General features: G+C 57.4%; 1 protein-coding gene across 5 annotated transcripts in view; it reads left to right on the top strand.

The window, feature by feature from the left end:
• Positions 1-18,011, top strand: part of RFX1 (regulatory factor X1) — a 49,350-nt gene extending 31,339 nt beyond the window's left edge. For all 5 annotated transcript variants that reach the window (XM_073318835.1, XM_073318832.1, XM_073318834.1 and 2 more), the window contains 14 exons: positions 509-603; positions 1,931-2,246; positions 4,941-5,122; positions 5,686-5,805; positions 6,098-6,213; positions 6,896-7,014; positions 9,649-9,758; positions 10,656-10,807; positions 11,693-11,790; positions 12,126-12,275; positions 13,329-13,537; positions 13,629-13,782; positions 17,248-17,293; positions 17,730-18,011. In XM_073318835.1, the coding sequence (XP_073174936.1) occupies positions 509-603; positions 1,931-2,246; positions 4,941-5,122; positions 5,686-5,805; positions 6,098-6,213; positions 6,896-7,014; positions 9,649-9,758; positions 10,656-10,807; positions 11,693-11,790; positions 12,126-12,275; positions 13,329-13,537; positions 13,629-13,782; positions 17,248-17,293; positions 17,730-17,896 (2,034 nt within the window). In that variant the 3' untranslated portion in view covers positions 17,897-18,011. The remainder of the gene's footprint in view (positions 1-508; positions 604-1,930; positions 2,247-4,940; positions 5,123-5,685; positions 5,806-6,097; positions 6,214-6,895; positions 7,015-9,648; positions 9,759-10,655; positions 10,808-11,692; positions 11,791-12,125; positions 12,276-13,328; positions 13,538-13,628; positions 13,783-17,247; positions 17,294-17,729) is intronic.
• The last annotated feature ends 2,884 nt before the right edge of the window (positions 18,012-20,895 follow it).

The following is a 20,895-nucleotide window of genomic DNA, read 5'->3' as shown; positions in this document are numbered from 1 at the left end:
GGGCTACTGGTTAGATCAGGGACCTGGGTGACAGGATTCCTGGGTTCGATCACTGACTTGCAGTGTAATAATTTGTATTTATTGTTCGTATTACCATAGCACCGAGGGTCAGGTCCCCACTCTTCGGAGCACTGTGCAGTATTTATTAGGTGTATTACGGTAATGCCCTGAAGCCTCAGTCATGGACCAGTGCTGGGCACTGTACAAACACAGACCAAAAAAAAAAAAAAAAAAAAAAGAGAGAGACAGTCCCTGCCCTAAAGAGTTTCCAGTCTAAGTGTCATTTTCCCTCTCAAGTCAGTATTTAATCACCATCACCCCTCTGTGCCTCAGTTTCCCTAGGGGGCAAGGTGGGGAGGTAATAGTGACCCACTTTTGATGGGGTTGTGATGCTCAGTGGGTCCAGATGGCGTTGAGACCCTCAGAGGAAGCATGGAGAGCCGGGAAGGGGGACAGCCATGCCGAAGGACTCGGGCTGTTATGAATTTCTCTCCCCTGCTTCGTTCAGGTGCAGCAGCTGCAGCAGGTGCCCGTCCAGCATGTCTATCCCAACCAGGTGCAGTATGTGGAAGGGGGCGACGCCAGTTACACAGCGAGCACCATGTAAGTGACCCACGCCAAGCCACTGCTGCCCTTGCGCCTGGCTCATGGCTCGAGAGAGGCGAGCCCTCTGTTCACTGCCCCCTTTTCCCGGGGATTTTCGGTGCTGTTCAGCTGGCCTCCCACAATGTCAGCAGGGGCAGTTAAAGGGTGATGGCCTCCCCGCTTTGTTCTTTCCAGGCAAAGCTCCGGCTCTCTCAGAGCCAGACTTGGATGGGAGACCTCCAAGGAACAGCTAGGCCCTGCAATTGCTGTGCCTGCCCACCTTGGCTCTCCTGCACCCAGCGGGGCAGTAGGCAGGCAGCAGGCATTGCCCTGCCATGACTTGTCCTGCCCCCTGGGGCACATGCACTGAAAGCAGCCGCTCTGCTCCTGCTCACGCTGATCCCCCTGCTGAATCTGAGCCAGGAACAGTGGAAGAGGCGGCAGTTGGGGGCACACAATTGAGGGGCCCATTCTTGGCTCCAGGCTACCGCTCTCCCTGCAGCCGACTGGCTGTGGTTCTCCCTCCACATCCAGCCAACTGCCACTGGCATTCCTCTTCCCCCCAGCTGCCAGGCGTTCACCAAACAATCCTTTCACCAGCCACTTCAACGGCCCAGGCAACCCTCACTCTCTCCATCACTCACTTCCCCCAACACATACACCTCCTCTTCCCCATAGCTATCCAGGAACCTCTGTCACCACCTACCTGCCAAGTGGGCTCTCCCGCTACCTGCTTCTGGGCAACAGACTCCCCGCTCCTCTTTCCACTCACTCTTACTCCCACTGATCTAAGGGGAGGAGGGATCAGCTTGTACCTCCCCATCTTTTTCTGCTCCTTAAAGGGCTGTGGGGTGGAGAGAGAATGAATCAGAGACTCGAACTTGGCAGCTATAGTGCTGCAGGAAGTGGTGTCAATGTGGCACTAACAGGCGCTTCTCCACTGCTTTGCTGGGTGAGCTCTGTGTCTCAGTTTCCCCGTCTGAGAAATGGGGTTAACTATACTGCCCTCCTTTGTAAAGCACTTTGAGATCCGTGTATGGAAACCACTATATTATTATCATCATCTTTCTGGTGAAATGAAGAACTGAGGCCCTGTGCACATTAACCCTATCACCCCAGCCAAAGTCCAGCCTGGATAACTCTGTTCTGCCTCGCTAAATTCACCCTGCACTTTGTTGGATACAAGATTTCCTGCTGTAGACTGTTGTGGTATTAATCAGGTGCTGGGTTCCACCCCAGCGGTGGCTGCATTTCAGTGGCGGGTGAAAGGTGCTCTGTAAACGTGAAATGTCCATTTGCACAGCGGCCCCGGCACCAGCTCTGCTAACCCTCCCTCTCGTTTCAGACGTTCCAGCACTTACCCATACACAGAGACCCCTCTCTATACGCAGAACACGGGAGCTAGTTATTACGAATCGCAAGCCACCCCGGCACAGGTCACCACTCCTGCAACCTCCCAGACCGTGGCCAGCACTGGAGCTGTCCCTATGTACGTCTCTGGAGGGCAAATCATAGCCAATCCGAGCGGCGGAGGCGGTGGAGGAGGAGGAGGAGGAGGAGGCGGCAGCGGCGGAACAGGAACCTACGTGATTCAGGGAGGATACATGTTAGGAAGCTCTAGTCAGTCTTACTCCCACACCACACGTGCCTCTCCAGCAACTGTAAGTCGCCAAGGCACCCGTGGGGCTGCTTCTCCTTTTCAGGCCACATAACTGGAAACCCCCCTTTAGGATACGTTTATCCTTCTCTGCTGTTTGCAAATGCGGAACCAGGCCTGAAGAATCGGGAGGCAGGGCCTGGCTGCATGGGAGTGGGGGGGGGTCAACATGCATGGGCTAGAGAATGGCCCTGGCCTTTCTTTCTGCTGGGCTTAGCTCAGATCCATCCCAACTCACTAGCTCTGTGCTATGTCCCAGAATGCACTTCTGCTAGGGGCTGCGCTTCCACCGCACAGCCCTGCCCCACAGGTGGGGCGGGCGACGGGGCTGTTTAGTTCCATCATGGCACAGTTTTGCAAAGATTTTTTAAAAAAAATATTTGCATTTTATAAATAAAACTTTGTAAAAGCATAAAACTAAACCAGGACTTACCTATACGCCTAGAGGGCTGTGACAGAGGGCAGGGCCGGGCCACTGGTTAGAATTGGGACTGGGAGTCTGTTGCCCCTGTGGAAGGAAATCCAATGGATAAGGGAACCAGGGGGAACCTCTGTTCTGCCTCAGTTTCCCCCCCCCCCCAGTCTGTTTAGATGGTAAGAGATTCCCTGCGCTGAAGAGTTTAGCCTTACCCGAGACACTGTAAACCAGGAGCCAAGCTGAGCATTACTATGGTAACAAGTAACAATACATGTTTAAGGTAGGTGTAATGGTGCTGACCTGCCTGGCAAGGGATCGGGAAGTTTAATGAACTGTTGTCTGTAAGTAGTTTTGAGGTCTTCGAATGAGACATGCTGTTGCTGGGCAAAGTGTAGGTAGGGTTATTGCTGGCTGGGAATTGTTTATCCGTGACAGCTCTGGAGTTTGAGATCTATCATTAATATTTATTAGGTATATTATGGTAGCATATAGGGGCCCCAGTCGGGCTCCAGGATCCCATTGTGTCGGGCACTATATAAGCAGAACAAAAAGATGACCCCTACCCAAAGATTTTCCAGTCTAAGAGCTCTGGGAAGGACAGGTTGTACACGCTCCTTACCTCAGTTATTTGGAGCAGCTGACATATTGAATCAAAGCACTTTGATTTTTTTAAAATCCTGTTTGCATGTTTAAAGCAACAGAGACAGATTTTGATGCAAATCACACAAGTGTAAACCAGAATAACGCCACTGGGACAGAGGCGGATCTCGGGTACTAGTGTAAAACCAGAGTAGGTCCTTTGGTATAAGAATGAGGTCACACTGGTTTAACAGAGAATCCAAACCACAGTGTCTTCTTTACATAGTTATGGGTCAAACCTGCACTCCTGACTCCAATGGAATTGCTGTGGTATAGCTTATAGCAGAACTTGGCTTGTTTTGTTACTATACTTCCATTATTCCAAATATTTGCAGTCAGCTGCGCATAGTAACAGGACATCCACATTTGGGCTTTTAGTTTGGACACTGTCATGTTAAATTTGGCAACAAATACTTTGTATAAATCAATTCTGACCGAACCCAGGACCAGCAGAAATCCAATGGAAACATTTAAAGCAACAAAACAAATAAACCACAGCTTTTACCACTCAAATATTGCAGCCTTGTGCTAGCATAGGAGAGCCAGAAAGTGAAAGGGACTAGAAACAACCATGAAACTGACTAGTCTGTTTTCACTATCCAAGCCCACATCAGTTCAGAACCCTGAACTAGTGCAGACAGGGAAAAGTGAATTAGATTTTTAAAATACTTCGTCAGGTTTTATCCTTTCAAAGGGGGGTCAAAAAAGGGTGAGTTTTAACCCTTCTGGAACTGGAGGACGGTCTGTCATTAAGATGCCTCGTTGGGAGTCAAGACTCTGCGGTTCTAGTTCCAGCTGTGCCCTGACATGCTGTGTGCGACTTTGGACACAACAGCGACCTGTGACACAGGTCGGGGAGCAGGGGGCTGGATTGTTAAACTTTGGGCCTGCAAAGTACTTTGGAATTCCTGGATGGAAGGGGCTGGAGAAGCGTACAATAATTCTCACAACTAACACCCAGTTCTTACCTAGCAATTGGTGCCATAGAGCTCAAGGCACTTTATAAAAGAAAGTCAGTATAATTTTTTTTTTACAGATGGGGAAACTGAGGCACGGAGCATCAGGGACTTGCCCAAGATCACCCAGCAGGCCAGTGGCAAATGTGTACGCCCAGCTAAAGGGGAGAACCCTGGTCTCCTGAGTCCCAGTCTAGTACTCTATCCCCTCGGCCACATTGCCTTTGTTGGGGCCTGTTAGTACCATATGACCCAGTCCTACAAACACTGACTGCCGGCCATAATGCTTAGGACTGTGCTTTAAGACAGTGGAATGTCTCCTGGTAGCGAGTGTGTGCAGGACATGGCCCCCAGACAGGGGGATTGGTTGCTTTAATAGTACATTTGACTTGTGCCCCTTTAAACCCATGTGTAGGCACCTAAAATGGCCATTTATGTTCCCACAGTCAGCTCAAGCCCACAAGGCTTGGCCTAGGCTGGCCTGGCCTGGCAGTGCCCGTGGCTGACAACTAGGCCAGTGCTGGTAATGCTGATGAGGGTGATGGTGACACCTGTATGGCAGCAGTGCAGGAGACGGTGGGGTCAGTGTGGGAGATCCGAGGGGCGAGGTCTGTGCCAGCGGGCATCTGGTGGACACAGTGGCTGGCCCCGAAGAAGCCCTGTAACCACTGCTGTTTCTTTGAAGGTTCAGTGGCTGCTGGAGAACTACGAGACGGCCGAGGGCGTGAGCCTGCCGCGCAGCACCCTCTACTGCCATTACCTGCTGCACTGCCAGGAGCAGAAACTGGAGCCAGTAAACGCAGCGTCTTTCGGCAAACTGATCCGATCCGTCTTCATGGGACTCCGCACCCGCAGGCTTGGCACACGGTAAAGGCAGCTGCTGGGAGCATTAACCCTTTACAACCCACTATGCCCTGGTTAACAGTCACCGGTAGTAAGAAGGGAACTTCAGGCTCCGTTCCTGCAAGGTGCTGGTGGCCTCCTCACTCCCTGAGATCCGGGCAAACGGAGGGTGCTCAGCAAAAACACAGGATTAGACCCGTCACGATGAAGGTCTCTCCTGGCCCTAGTATAGGGCTGCTGCTCTGTTTCCCGTTCACCTATGGGTACACTGCCACCAGCCCCAGCTGGGCTCCTGCACCTGCTAAGAACTGCAGAAACCTGCTTTGCCTGTGAACTGGAAACACAGACGCCCGATTCCCATTCTCCCAGCATCCCACTCAGAGCGGAAGGGCCGGATTCTGATCTCTGCAATGCGGGCATGAATCCTGAGTAAACTCCACTGGAGTTGATGGGAGTGGGCTGGGGTAAGGGAAAGCAGAATCTGGCCCAAGGATTTGATGCAGAATAGTGTTTCCTCCTCGATACCAGACACTCGATGGTGGGTTTGTGTTTCCCCGGAGCTCTTATATATCCTGATTTCCTTTCAGAGGGAACTCCAAGTACCACTACTACGGCCTCCGCATCAAAGCCAACTCGCCACTGCTACGCCTGATGGAGGATCAGCAGCACCTGGCCATGAGGCAGCAGCCCTTCTCCCAGAAGCAAAGGTAGGAGGCAATATGGTGTAGAGCCCCTCGGGTACCCATGTATGCTCCTGTGCACCCAGCTGGAGCAGTCCTGTCTGGATCCACCATCAGTCACTGGTGACTACAGACACAGAGGGCGGCTGCTCTGTCTGAAGTGCCTGGATGGGAAATCCCCTGTGACACCTTTCCGTGCCCATGGGAACTCATGGCACAAGCACTCACACAACGACCTTCCCAGGTGCCACGTTTCCCGGCCTCATCCGCAGGCCCGCAGCTCTGTCAGCACCTGACCTTTGGCTCCTCCGCTTTTCAGACTCAAGCCCATTCAGAAGATGGAGGGGATGACCAACGGGGCAGCGGTGGGCCAGCAGCCGGGCTCTGGGCTGTCTGACATCAGTGCTCAAGTGCAGCAGTATCAGCAGTTCCTGGGTGAGAGCTGGCGGTAGAGGACGGGGAGGGGGCTGGGACAGGAATTCATTCGGTCGATGGAAGGCAAGAGAGCGTAGTTCCTATCCTGCTCTCTCTGCCGGGGAGGGAGCTGGGACCGGTCAGCGCTTAGAGGCTGATGCTCATGAGACAGTTGTATCAGACTCGGTGGGGTCCTCACAATGGAGCGGCTGCATTGCCAGCGGGGCACTTATCAGCGCACCCTGATGAATTAGAGGTCAGTTCTGTTCACGTCCTAAATTTCAACCCAGGGGACTGAGGGGAACACGGAGTTCCAGGGCATGAGGATCAGCAAAGGGGCTGTTTGCCTCTAGCTCGCAAAATCACATCTGGGACCGGCCAGTAGTGGTCAAATCATTGCTATCCCGTGAGGGCATGAAATGGCCCATTCATGTGCGTCTCCATCACAGAGATCACCACCGCCGCTTTCACGGATGACGTGTGGTTGGCAGCATCAGCAAAGAGGCCAGGGACTGAATGGGCCCCAGAGTCCAAACTCCTCTCTCAGACCAGGAAAGCTGGAGATATTGAGCTAAACCCTGGTGGCCGTACCTAGGCAAAGACCCATTGAAACCAACGGACGTTAAGCTTAATAAGGCCCTCAAAGGCAGTCACGTTATTGTTCTGTCCTCACATTGGCTTGATGTCATCTTCCTCCCCATAGATGCGTCACGGACCCTCTCAGAGTTCTCTGAGATAGACCTACAAGGGAAACCTCTGCCCGACGGCATTGGGGCAGAGGATGTGAAGGCCTTCCAGCAGCTCTATCGAGAGCATTGTGAGGTATGGGGCCACCTGCAGAATGGGGCAATCTCCCCTGGGAAGCACTGGCAACAGGGCATGGACCTTCTCGCCTCATGGCGACTGGTTTAAATCCAGCACAGGCTGGTAGGGACAGACCTTGTTCCCATTGGGTGGCCTGCATGAAATTTTTCCATCAAACTTGTTTTTCAATGGAAAATTGGAGAGGGAGTGTCTACTTTGTGTAGGAAACTAAGCACCCAAAAAACCAACCTTACATCCTGTAGCAGGGCGGGACACGCCCCTGCAGCACCTCCTGCTGGTCATCCAGGGAATTAGTATTTCCAGCCTCCAGAGCACCCTCTACAGGCTGGTGTCCCACTTGCCACTGGGCCAGAGTCCCTCCTGGACCCCAGTACCCCTTTCAGGCCAGGGTGCTGCCCCCTGGCAGTACCCCCACAGATCTGGGTCTTCCCTTCCCAGGGAGCCCCCACCCTCTATCCCCACCTCACCTCAGTCTTTAGCCACTGCCAGTCATCAACTAGCCCCCGTTCCCTAGGGCAGACTGCAGTGTAAGTACCACTCATGACCAGCAAGGGGGATTTGGACCTGCTGCTTCTGCCTACCCTTGGGTTGCCCTCTGCAACCCCAGTACCTTTCTTTTGCCTTTAACAAGGCCTGCAGCCTCGGGGGTTTCCAGGCCAAAGCTCCCCAGCTCCTCTGGCCTTCTCCCAGCCCTACTCCAGTCTTAGTACCCTGCTTAGCTCCTAGCAGCCAGGCCCATCTCCCTCCACAGCATGAGAGAGAGAGTATGTTTGCTCCTGGCCCACTGCCCTCTTATAAGGGCCAGCTGGGCCCTGATTGGTGCGTGGCCGTATCTGTGGCTGGTTCCCCTAGCAGCAGCCCTCTCACCGCCTCAGCCCTCTCCCAGGGCTGATTTCAAGCCCTTCAGGGCAGCAGCGGGCGGCCACCCCGCTACACATCCCTTTGCCACTGCAGTCCCTCATGTTCCCATTCTCCTCTGTGGGCTGTGCTTCCATGTTGTACTACATTTCCCATGATGCACCTTTGTCTCTCCTTTCCAGAGAGATGATTGTGCACATTGAGTTTCCCTGGCCATGGTACATCATGGGACATGTTGTCTACGTTGGGGAGCCTGGCTCATACGGGACATAAGGCAACTGTTCTCCTCTATGGGCTGGACTCACCAGCATTTTCCATGATGCACCACCTCCTCCAGAAGGTGAGTGTGCAATACACCATGGGAGATGGAGCCCGACACGAGAGCCCGGCCTATAGAGGACAACGGGAACGTGAAGGTGCTGAACTACAGCTCCCACAAGGCCCTTCAGCAGTATTTCCATATCAAAACTTCCAGGTTTTTGGTCAAAATATTTTAATTTTCGGGTGAGGAAAAAAAAATCAAAATTTTCCACTAAAAATGTAGATTTTTTTTGCTTTCATCAGTGCTTCTTGCCTCAGTTTCCCCTCCTGGATCCCTGAATAGCTCACCCAGTCCACGTCCTTTTGAAACATTCCCCTTCTGGAGCAGGATCCAGTTTATTTAGGCCATACAGACATTGGTCTTCCAGGCCCAACCCCAGATCAGAGTTTCTCTCCTTGAATCAGGAGTCCCCCCCGCCCTCCTTCCCAAAGCTGTGTTCTGGTCAAACAGTCCCTTAATTCCCTGCAGGAACCAGTCTCGATCCCTGTCACACTCACCTGCAACTGTTTCCTCAGACAAGCTGCAGTTTCCCCAGCTTCTCAAGAAGCTTAGTCTGTATAGCTTAACAAAGAGACGGGGAAGGGGTGACCTGATCACAGTCTGTAAGTACCTCCCTGGGGAGCAGAGGTTGGATAATAGAGGGCTCGTCAGCCCAAGGTCGAATACAATCCAATGGCTGGAGGTTGAAGCTAGACAAATGCAGAGTGGGAATAAGGTGCACACTTAACAGTTGGAACGACTTACCCAGGGCTGTGATTCTCTGTTGCTGACAAGTTTTAAACCAAGCAGGGGTGTTTATCTAACAGATCTGCTCTGGGAATTTTCTTCAGGGAAGTTCTCTGGCCTGAGTTACACCGGTGGTCAGACCAGATGATCCCAGTGGTCCCTTTAGGTCTTGAAATCCATTGATTCTTCTGCCTAGCTGGAGTTCTAAGATCTCCCTCAGACCTTACATCCCTAGGCCTGGCCTGAGTTAGTCACATGATCTTCCAGTCACATGACCAAAATCATTCTCCCACCTGGGAACCCGTGAGCTGATCTGTCACAGGTGGGGCTGAGGCTCCATTTCCCCTTAACGGGCGAGCCACCCCATGACCATCCTCCTTCAGGGAGATAGTGGTACCGTTCTGCCCCTTTAAAATTCCTCCAGCCCTGGGGGGAGACTTCCACTGAGCTCCTATACAAGTCTAGCTGCTCCTGTCCAGTAGCACGGGGGATTTTAAAGGGCCAGGGCAGTGTTAATACAGATGGATGATTGGCCCCATTGTGTGAGGTTCCCGCTGGTCTTCTTCATCTCAGGCCCTGACATGCAGCTGCTCCTCCTGGGGTGCGCCCTGAAGGGAACATCTTAGGAGGACCAGGGCAGAAGACTGGGGACAAGGGATCACTCACCTCATAGCTACTGACCCATGGCCTACACCAGCGCTGACCCTCCAGCTCCTTCTCCTCAGGCCATCGTGGACGTGATGATAAACCTGCAGTTCACTCTGGTGGAGACCTTATGGAAGACCTTCTGGAGGTACAACTTGAATCAGCCCAGTGAAGCCACCCCCATAGCAGTGTGAGTACCCGCGAACCGTGCCTCTCTTCCCTGCCATGGCAGCAGGGGCTGGGGTGAGCTGGCCCTCGCTGGGGCACTGCCCCAGCCCCTCTGCAGTGGTTGGCCCTTGGTCTTTGCAGAATTAAAGATTCAGTTCAGGAAAAAGTTGGTTTCTACCCCTTTAATGGTGTATATGGCAGGGGCTGGGGGGAGGGAGACTGCATGAGTCTGCAGCTAGCACCTGGGAGAGGTGTGAACCACTCCATTCAGCACCCCTGGAGATAGCTGAACCCCTGGATGACTGCTTATCATCATCGCGTTAACTCCTTCCCTGCTGAGCATTTCGGCAAAACCAGCTAGCTAATGCGGTTGAGCCGGTGCTGTGGAATTAGGGGCAGCTCTTTGCAGTCAAGAGATGCTGGGGTGGGAAAGAAGAAAGAGGCCAGTCAGACCCTCTCCATCACCCAAAACCCCCTCCCCAATCTCTCTACTTCCAACCGCTAAATACTCCTGCTTCCCTGAGTGCAGCTGAGCGTTGTCCAGAATAATTCCTAGCTTGTGCGCAGAACCTTTAATTGGTAGACCTCAAAGCTCTTTTCAAGGGAGGGCGGTATCATTCGCCCCATGTTACAGATGGGGAAACTGAGGCACAAGGGGGGCAGTGACTTGCCCAAGAGCATTTAGCAGGCCAATGGTAGAGCTAGGAATAGAACCCTGAACCCCAGTCCAGTGCACGAACCACTAGGCCGACAGAGCTGCTCCGTAGAGTTTCTAGACTGCTGCCCAACCTAGAAGGCCTGACTGTAGGACCTAGTTCTAGCGTGGTACAAAGCACACGGGGCCTCGGCTGTCGTGTTTCTGGGGTGAACTGGTACGTGGCTCTTATATGCACTAACTGGGGCAAACGTGTTTGTCTAGTCACGATGAAGCAGAGAAGCGTCTCCCAAAGAACTGCCTGGTGATACTGTCCAAATACGAACCTGTCCTGAAATGGACAAAGGACTGTGACAACATGCTGTACCAGGGGCTGGTGGAGATCCTCATCCCCGACGTTCTCCGGCCCATTCCCAGTAAGTGCAGCAGCACCACAGGGCTGCGTCAGAGCGGCCTGGCCTGGCTCCTTGCGCTGAGCCCACGGGGCTGCGTCAGAGCGGCCTGGCCTGGCTCCTTGCGCTGAGCCCACGGGGCTGCGTCAGAGCGGCCTGGCCTGGCTCCTTGCGCTGAGCCCACGGGGCTGCGTCAGAGCGGCCTGGCCTGGCTCCTTGCGCTGAGCCCACGGGGCTGCGTCAGAGCGGCCTGGCCTGGCTCCTTGCGCTGAGCCCACGGGGCTGCGTCAGAGCGGCCTGGCCTGGCTCCTTGCGCTGAGCCCACGGGGCTGCGTCAGAGCGGCCTGGCCTGGCTCCTTGCGCTGAGCCCACGGGGCTGCGTCAGAGCGGCCTGGCCTGGCTCCTTGCACTGACCCCACAGGGCTGTGGGCTTGGACACTGGTCCCAGGGTCACCACACTAGAGTTGTGATGGCACCTGCACAACACAGCTGATCCTGCCCCCTCCTATGTAGGACATCTTCCCATCTGTAGATCTCAAAGCACTGTACAAAGGAAGTTAGTGTCATCATCTTCATTTAACAGATGGGGAAACTGAGGCACCGAGCGGGGTGGCCACTTGCCCAGGGTCACCCATAGGCCAGTAACAGAGCCAGGAATTGAACCCAGGTCTCCTGAGGCCTAGGCCTAGGCCTGTGCTCTATCCTCTAAGGCACACTGCCTCACCTGGTCAGGTTTCGTGCTCCAGGCCCAGCTGCTGTCCCCTAGGGTTAGATTTCGAAGCCACAGTGGGCCGGGTGGATGCTGGGATCTTCCCAGTGCCACGCCAGGGAAAGGGCTCCTCCTCCTAGCTCTGAGCAGCTGACCAATCAGCGGCTGTGTGGGTGTCTCACTGCCCCTCTCTATCCCAGGTGCCTTGACGCAAGCGATCCGAAATTTCGCAAAGAGTTTGGAAAGCTGGTTAACCAACGCAATGATGAATATTCCTGAAGAGATGGTCCGAGTGAAGGTGAGATGTGGGAGGGGCGTGGGGGGAGTTGGCTGGGACCCAGACCTCGGCAGTGTGACTCCTGAGCAGTGCCAGGCTCTGATCTCTGGCAGCGCCAGGCTCTGGTCTCTAGTCTCTGTGATCCTTGGACTGCATTGTAGCATGGTCTGTGGCTCTGTGCCCCTTGGACAATGCTGGGCAGTGATTTCTGGCTCTTGGTCGGTATCAGATCCAGCTCTCAGCCCCAGCTACCCTAAGGCAGTGCCCAACCGTGGGCATGCTGTCTGTTCTGTAGCTAGGCCGTGTGTGTGGAACCTGCCCATGCTCTGGGGGTTTGAACCCTGTCTGTCCCCCAGGTGGCAGCAGCAAGTGCCTTTGCCCAGACTCTGCGTCGATACACCTCCCTGAACCACCTCGCCCAGGCCGCCCGGGCCGTATTACAGAATACGGCCCAGATCAACCAGATGCTGAGCGACCTCAATCGGGTGGACTTTGCAAACGTCCAGGTAACAGAATCCCTCCTTCCCTGGCCAGTTGCACTAGGAGCCATTTTTTGGTGCTTGCCTGTCTGCCCCCAGCACTGTGCAGGCAGGAACCCCCTGGGCTGGGTAAGAGCTGCCGACCCACCTGCCAGCGTAGCACAGAGGGAGCTGAGTGAAGTGAGCTGGGCCTTCGGCTTCTCTCATCCCCTGCAGTGGGTACAGCTGGTAGGTGATCCCCAGGAGACTGGCCCAGACTCTCTGTGCCCATGAAGCCTGGAGTCATGCTGAGTGCCCTGGGGGACTGACCAGTAACACAGCAGCCGACCCAGAACACACTGTCTCCAGAACCCTTTGGCACCAGCCTCTTATCCCAATGCCATGGTAACGGGGCAGCATGGTCTAGTGGTTAGAGCAGGGGACGGGGGTTTAGGTCCTCTGAATTCTAGGCCCAGCTCCATCCCGGGGCCCTGGGCCTGTCACCTCTCTGCGCCCTCTGGAAAATGCGGATAAGGACACTTTGCTGCCTAAGCAACAGGTTGTGAATCCTAATGATCTAGACCCAAATTCTCTGAAGCTGCCTCTGCTGCTGGATGCCAAATTTGAGTCACCTCTGGTCTGCTGGTTAGAGGTGCCACACGCCAGCCATTCTCATTGGTGTGGGGGGGCCGCAGGTGCCCGGGGCACCCCTGACAGAGGCTGGCTTATCGCACGCCCCAGGGGCTCCTTCCATTCCTCCCTGTGCGCCACCCTCCCATTGGGTCTGCTAAGCTGAGGCCAGGGACTCCCTGTGTCCCTCTTCCAGTTCCCCCCAGCTCCCGAGGGTTCTGCCCATTGGCAGTGGAACATTCCTGGGGACTCCGAACTCCCGGCGTTCCAGGCAAATGGAGCTGGCCCCTCAGGGCCTCGCAAGCAGCGATAACTTCCTGGAGGTCACAGTGTGGACGGGGCTGAGCTCACGGGGCTGGAGCCACATTTGGGATGTGACTTCTCCAGTGCCCAGCCCTGGCCCTATCCCTCGGCCGCGTTGCTCCCCTCTCTGAAGGTGCTGATGTCCCTGTCGTTCCCCCCCGCCCACAGGAGCAGGCCTCGTGGGTGTGCCGCTGTGAGGACCGCGTGGTGCAGCGCCTGGAGCAGGATTTCAAGCTGACCCTGCAGCAGCAGAATTCCCTGGAGCAGTGGGCGGTGTGGCTGGACGGGGTGGTCACCCAGGTCCTCAAGCCCCACCAGGGCAGCTCCAGCTTCCCCAAGGCTGCCAAGCTTTTCCTCCTCAAGTGGTCCTTCTACAGGTACGTTCCTGCCCTCTCCCGCTCCCAGTCTGGGACTGGATGATTGATCGAGAGGGAGGGGTAACCCCAGAGCCGGGCTCTCTTTCCACAGCTCCATGGTAATCCGGGATCTGACCCTGAGGAGCGCTGCCAGCTTCGGCTCCTTCCATCTCATCCGGCTCCTCTATGACGAGTACATGTACTACCTGATAGAGCACCGAGTGGCCCAGGCCAAGGGAGAGACCCCCATCGCTGTCATGGGAGAGGTGGGTGCTGCTCCGTCAATGCTTCACGGGGAGATCTCCGAGCAGGGGGCTCTGTAATCCAGCAGACAAGGCAGAACCAGATCCCCATGGCTGGGAGCCAAAGATGGACAAATTCAGACTGGAAAGAAGGGGCAAATTTTTAACCGGGAGGGGAATTAACCATTGGACCAGCTGCCCTGGCACCCGGTGGAGTGTCCATCACTTGCCCTCTTTCAGTCGGCACGGGCTGTCTTTTGGAAACATCGCTGTAGCTTAGCTCAGCAGGATCCCAGGGCAGGGCTGTGGTACTAGAGGTCAGAATGGTCCTTTCTGGCTGTCAGATCTATTCATCCCATCCCCCCAGAACCCAAGGGCGCTGGGCAGCACCCGCTTAATAAAGGGAAACTGCCATGTCTCAGTGCTGGGTTCCTGCGCCAGGATTTATGGGGCCGGATCAGGTCAAACTTGACATGAGAAAGGGCTGGAGAATTTCATCCTGGCTGGGAATGCTGCCGGCAGTGCAGGTGCAGAGAGGGCTAAGGTGACTGGAAACATCTGGGTTCAGGAAGGAATTCCACCCCATAGAGCATTAGGTCAGCTGCTCTGTGGGGTGGTGGGGGCCTTCCTCTGAGGCACTAGTATACCCTGCCTTTCCACGCTAAGAACTAGATGGGCCAAATCAAGTGAAGCTGAGATGGGGACACCAGGCGAGATGGGTCGTGGCTCCGAACCAGTGCAGCGGGGAGGCGGGGTTACCAGGCGAGAGGGGTCGTTGCTCCGATCCAGTGCAGCGGGGAGGCGGGGTTACCAGGTGAGAGTGGTCGTTGCTCCGATCCAGTGCAGCGGGGAGGCGGGGTTACCAGGCGAGATGGGTCGTGGCTCCGATCCAGTGCAGCAGGGAGGCGGGGTTACCAGGCGAGATGGCTCTGATCCAGTGCAGCGGGGAGGCGGGGTTACCAGGCGAGATGGGTCGTGGCTCCGATCCAGTGCAGCGGGGAGGCGGGGTTACCAGGCGAGAGGGGTTGTGGCTCCGATCCAGTGCAGCGGGGAGGCGGGGTTACCAGGCGAGATGGCTCTGATCCAGTGCAGCGGGGAGGAGGGGTTACCAGGCGAGATGGGTCGTTGCTCCGATCCAGTGCAGCGGGGCGGTGGGGTTACCAGGCGAGAGGGGTCGTGGCTCCGATCCAGTGCAGCGGGGAGGCGGAATACCAGGCGAGAGGGGTCGTGGCTCCGATCCAGTGCAGCGGGGAGGCGGGGTTACCAGGCGAGATGGGTCGTGGCTCCGATCCAGTGCAGCGGGGAGGCAGGGTTACCAGGCGAGAGGGGTCGTGGCTCCGATCCAGTGCAGCGGGGAGGCGGGGTTACCAGGCGAGATGGGTTGTGGCTCCGATCCAGTGCAGCGGGGAGGCGGGGTTACCAGGCGAGATGGGTCGTGGCTCTGATCCTGTGCAGCGGGGAGGCGGGGTTACCAGGCGAGATGGGTCGTGGCTCCGATCCAGTGCAGCGGGGAGGCGGGGTTACCAGGCGAGAGGGGTTGTGGCTCCGATCCAGTGCAGCGGGGAGGCGGGTTTACCAGGCGAGATGGCTCTGATCCAGTGCAGCGGGGAGGAGGGGTTACCAGGCGAGATGGGTCGTTGCTCCGATCCAGTGCAGCGGGGCGGTGGGGTTACCAGGCGAGAGGGGTCGTGGCTCCGATCCAGTGCAGCGGGGAGGCGGGGTTACCAGACGAGATGGGTCGTGGCTCCGATCCAGTGCAGCGGGGAGGCGGGGTTACCAGGCGAGATGGGTCGTGGCTCCGATCCAGTGCAGCGGGGAGGCGGCGTTACCAGGCGAGATGGGTCATGGCTCCGATCCAGTGCAGCGGGGAGGCGGCGTTACCAGGCGAGATGGGTCGTGGCTTCGATCCAGTGCAACGGGGAGGCGGGGTTACCAGGCGAGATGGCTCCGATCCAGTGCAGCGGGGAGGAGGGGTTACCAGGCGAGAGGGGTCGTGGCTCCGATCCAGTGCAGCGGGGAGGCGGGGTTACCAGGCGAGAGGGGCCCTAGCTCCGATCCAGTGCAGCGGGGAGGCGGGGTTACCAGGCGAGATGGGTCGTGGCTCCGATCCAGTGCAGCGGGGAGGCGGGGTTACCAGGCGAGAGGGGTCGTGGCTCCGATCCAGTGCAGCGGGGAGGCGGGGTTACCAGGCGAGAGGGGTCGTGGCTCCGATCCAGTGCAGCGGGGAGGCGGGGTTACCAGGCGAGATGGGTCGTGGCTCCGATCCAGTGCAGCGGGGAGGCGGGGTTACCAGGCGAGATGGGTCGTGGCTCCGATCCAGTGCAGCGGGGAGGCGGCGTTACCAGGCGAGAGGGGTCGTGGCTCCGATCCAGTGCAGCGGGGAGGCGGGGTTACCAGGCGAGAGGGGTCGTGGCTCCGATCCAGTGCAGCGGGGAGGCGGCGTTACCAGGCGAGATGGGTCGTGGCTCCGATCCAGTGCAGCGGGGAGGCGGCGTTACCAGGCGAGATGGGTCATGGCTCCGATCCAGTGCAGCGGGGAGGCGGCGTTACCAGGCGAGATGGGTCGTGGCTTCGATCCAGTGCAGCGGGGAGGAGGGGTTACCAGGCGAGATGGGTCATGGCTCCGATCCAGTGCAGCGGGGAGGCGGCGTTACCAGGCGAGATGGGTCGTGGCTTCGATCCAGTGCAGCGGGGAGGCGGGGTTACCAGGCGAGATGGCTCCGATCCAGTGCAGCGGGGAGGCGGGGTTACCAGGCGAGAGGGGTCGTGGCTCCGATCCAGTGCAGCGGGGAGGCGGGGTTACCAGGCGAGAGGGGCCCTAGCTCCGATCCAGTGCAGCGGGGAGGCGGGGTTACCAGGCGAGATGGGTCGTGGCTCCGATCCAGTGCAGCGGGGAGGCGGGGTTACCAGGCGAGAGGGGTCGTGGCTCCGATCCAGTGCAGCGGGGAGGCGGGGTTACCAGGCGAGAGGGGTCGTGGCTCCGATCCAGTGCAGCGGGGAGGCGGGGTTACCAGGCGAGAGGGGTCGTGGCTCCGATCCAGTGCAGCGGGGAGGCGGGGTTACCAGGCGAGATGGGTCGTGGCTCTGATCCAGTGCAGCGGGGAGGCGGGGTTACCAGGCGAGAGGGGCCCTAGCTCTGATCCAGTGCAGCGGGGAGGCGGGGTTACCAGGCGAGAGGGGCCCTAGCTCTGATCCAGTGCAGCGGGGAGGCGGGGTTACCAGGCGAGAGGGGCCCTAGCTCTGATCCAGTGCAGCGGATAGGGCTGATGCCCTGGACTAGACTATCTTGTACAGGAAATGTGTTTCTCTGAAGTCCTGGTGCCCCCTTGTCAGAGGGGAAGGTGGAGGTGTCCATTGCAATGGAGGGGAGCGGGAGGGGATGCTGGTCCCCCCAACCCATGTTCTATTGTCTTGCTCTGTGGTGGGGAGGGGTTTAAGCGCGGGCGGGGCGGGGGGCTCTGAGTGCTCATCCTTGTTTGTCTTTTCCAGTTTGCTAACCTGACGAGCTCCTTGAATTCGCTGGACCCAGACAAAGGTAACTGCCCACCTGCCACGTCTCTCTGCGAATGGGGCCATTGCCTTTAAGCTGCCAAGAGCCACAGTTCCCGGCGGTCCAGCTCGCTCGGTCCAGCAGCAGACGCCACCAGGGCCCTGAACCAAAAAATTCAACCCCCCCATATCAAGTCCCCTCCAGCCCTGCCGCAGAGGGGCTTCAGAGGAGACGCGGGCTCCTTCTTGGAGCCAGGAGCCCAGCTCCCCATCACACTAATGCATGGGTCCATGTGGAGATCTGCCACAGCCATGGGACGATGGAATAGTTAGGAGGGACTGTCCTGATTGGTCAGGACCGGGAGAGGGGGTGTGGCCATGAGGGGTAAGGCCAGGACCACAGAAATCCAGGGTTTAGGGCACAGACGGTCCAGCGCCCAGATACTCAGCACCCTCTCTCGTTCCTGATCTCTTTGACTCAGACGAGGAGGAGGAGGAAGAGGAGGAGAGCGACGACGAGATGCAGCAGGAGATTTCCCTCAACTCCAATGACTCCACCAGCCTGACAGCCGAGCCCCTGGAACCTCCCTCCAAGCTCTCACGGACGGACTCCAGGGGGATCTTTGTGCAAGCCCTGCCTTCCAGCTAGAGGCCAGAGAGACGCCTGCGTGGGCCTGGAGTCAGAACCACACAGCCAGAGCCGAGTCCTGTGTCCCGGTTCCTCCCGGCTGCTGCCTAGCGATAAAGATGAGCTATTTCTTGTCTCCAAGTGGTATGCAAAGCGCTTTCATTTCCAACCCCTGCCCCCAGCCGAGCTCCGGGCTAGGCCCCGCTCCCTGTCACGGGTGCTTTGTGGACTGCAGAAGGCTTGTGCAGTGAGGGCACCCATTAGGAGGGAGGCGAAGTAAGATGCCATTTAACACCACTTTCGCCCCTGCTCTGACCCCACAGGCCGGTTGGCTCCTGCAGGGCTGCTCTCCTGCCATGTGGGGCAGCAGCTCCCTCCCCAGCCAGGCACACGGCTGCTAGGCTCCAGCTTCGCTGCTTTTTACTTTCCCAGATCTGGCAGAGAGCATCCTGGAACTTCTTAACCCATCCAGCCGCAGGCGCCCCTCACCTGCCAGCCCCTATTAGCTGTCAGAGCCGTGTTCCAGCGGGCCAGTTCACTTGGATTCTCACCCAGGCAGTGATTGGACCAGCCCCCCTGTCTGCATGGGTCCAGGCTGTCTGCGCGGGCCAGTCCCTTTTGAACCATCCCCGTGGGAAGGCACCAAGCCAAGCACAGAGTCCTCCCACCAGCAAACCCCTTGCACAGCCAGTCTGGCTCCCAACTGGTCCAGTCACGGCTTCCCCCGGCCAGGGAAAATAGGGAAAGCCAGTGTCAGTGGACTGGGTGCGGCTAGGTATGGCTCAGCGAGAGCAGGGGTAGCGTCCTTTAAAGGCTTTTCCTGGGCCCAGCAGGGACGAGAGCTGCACAATCAAAAGGACGTGTCCCCTCGTTTTTTAGTGGCTAAGGGACTAGTGCAGGGGAGCCCCCAGCAGGGCTTGTGGGGCTGGCCACGCTAGCCCCTGGCTGAGAGCAGAGGTCATTTATAAATGACTCCCATTGGCAAAGGCAGCATGGCCAGCTCTGTGTCATCAGAGTGCTCAGCTCCAGGGCCCAGCCCCTTTGCTACCTGCACTGCTCAGCGCTGCCCTCTCTCACCTGTCGGCCTGCCTGCACAGGGCTGAAATCAGGAGGCCGGGTCCGCTCCAGCCTGCTGTGTGTGGCCTCAGGGGTCGCTCGCCATACAGGGGACATGCAGCAGAACCCACGTGCCTTAGGGAACATGCATTTGTTGTGCCATTTGCATCAGCTGCCGGAGCATCCTCAGGCTGCCGGAGAAGCCCCGGCCAGTCGGCTCCTTAGAGAACAGGCTGGGGCAGGGGAGATGGACGGGGGCTAAGTGGATATTTCTCCTCTTGGCCGCAGTGGGGGATTGCATCACAGAACCCGCGGAACTGGCAAAGCCATGGCCAGAAGACCAGCGGGCCCCTTAGTGGGCCCCAACCTGGCTGAGGTGGGCGAGAGCATGAGCCATGGCAAAGCTGCCCTGGCAGCGATCATGTCGGGATCACTGAGTCTGTCACTGCCTCCTGGGGAGTTGGCTCTGGGGGGTTACATACCCCCACCCCACATCTGCACAATCCCTCCCAGCTTCGTTTTCCTCTCCACTAAACAGTGGTACAGTCGCTTGGAATCTCCTTCCCCCTCCCGCACATCACGCTGCCGGTTGGTCCTGCGGGTTCCAGGAACCGGGTGGGGGGGGGACAACATCCTTTCCCCCGGCCTATTTCATTCATTCATTCATTCCTGGTCTTGGATCTCTTCTCTCTCTTGTGTATTTTCTCCCCTCTTGGGATCTCAGACCTCAACATTCCCATCCTTACACAGAAGCTGTTTTCCCAGCATCCCTGCTTAAATCCTCCCTGGTCGACCCAGTGAGCTCTGGCTGCTCGTGCTAAGGGGTGTCCAAGATCCAGTGTCTTTGCAACCAGCAGCCCCGTCTGGGGCTCCTGCTCTTTGTCTTCCCAGCCGGCAGGCAGGACCTGGAGGAATACGAGTCTCCCGAGAGCAGAGCTGTTTCACGGGCAGTTCTTCACTCACAGCACCTCTGGCTACTTGCGATGGTTACACTGCAGCTTCGTCTGCAGTGTAGCCCTAGAGCTTGTGCCCTGCCTGCTCTCTGCCCACAGTCCTAGCTCTTCACCCCACGAAGTGGCCAGTGGTCACGAGACCTGGAGACCTTCTCCCCCAGGAATCCCCTGGCAAGTCCAGCTGCTGCCAAAGCTCCAGCTCTCCCTCCGGGCCTGCATGTGACAGGCAGGGCCGCGCGATGGCTGGCTCCAGGGAGTGGCTGCTCGGCCACATGGCACGCAGCCTCCCGGCTCTGCCCTGTATGCCCGTCTGTGTTGTGGGCCATGTTGCCCCTACTGCTAGTGTTCTTTGCACCTGGCACTGCCTTACCAGCTGCACCCCTGCTTGGCGCTGCTGGGCTGGCAGCTGGTGCATCGCAGCTCCGTACACTTGGCCAGTGTACTTGGTTATACTGGGAGCCTCTTACATACTGGGGGCCTCTTAGCCTCCTCCACAGCACCCCCTTGCGCACCGTCCTGGACGGACGCTCTGATCTTCGGTCAGGCAGCCGACCCGGCCTTTCCTATTCCCCTTTCTGCTGCGGCCCGCGAAGTCCCAGGGACAGACCTAGGATACCAGGCCAAGCAAACTGCTCCCACTGGGGCAGCCTACCCTGCTGACAGCAAGCCACAGGGACAGCTGGAGCATCGATCTCTGCTCTGGATGTAGGATAAGGGGCTTAGGCATGAGCCGGGCTGTAAAGGGAGGGGTTCTGAGCAGCAGCATTGCAGGACCCGGGGGCAGTTTAAAATGCCTGAATCCCCACACTGGGGGCTTCCTGGCAATCGTATTCATCCCCAGATCTTGACCTACCCCCTGAAATCTCCCCCTAAGATCGTAAGGTGACCTCTGACCTCGTCTCCATAGAAAAGACTCAGGTGGCTGGAGGGTCTGAATAAGAGACTGGTCCCTGCCCTTGAGACATACTGTGGGTTCAGAGCTCATCAGGCAGACAGCTGGCCAGCTCTGCC

The sequence above is a fragment of the Lepidochelys kempii genome, chromosome 20, assembly GCF_965140265.1.
Source record: "Lepidochelys kempii isolate rLepKem1 chromosome 20, rLepKem1.hap2, whole genome shotgun sequence".
In the NCBI taxonomy this organism is placed as follows: domain Eukaryota; kingdom Metazoa; phylum Chordata; order Testudines; family Cheloniidae; genus Lepidochelys; species Lepidochelys kempii.
This window is presented reverse-complemented; position numbering and strand designations above follow the sequence as displayed.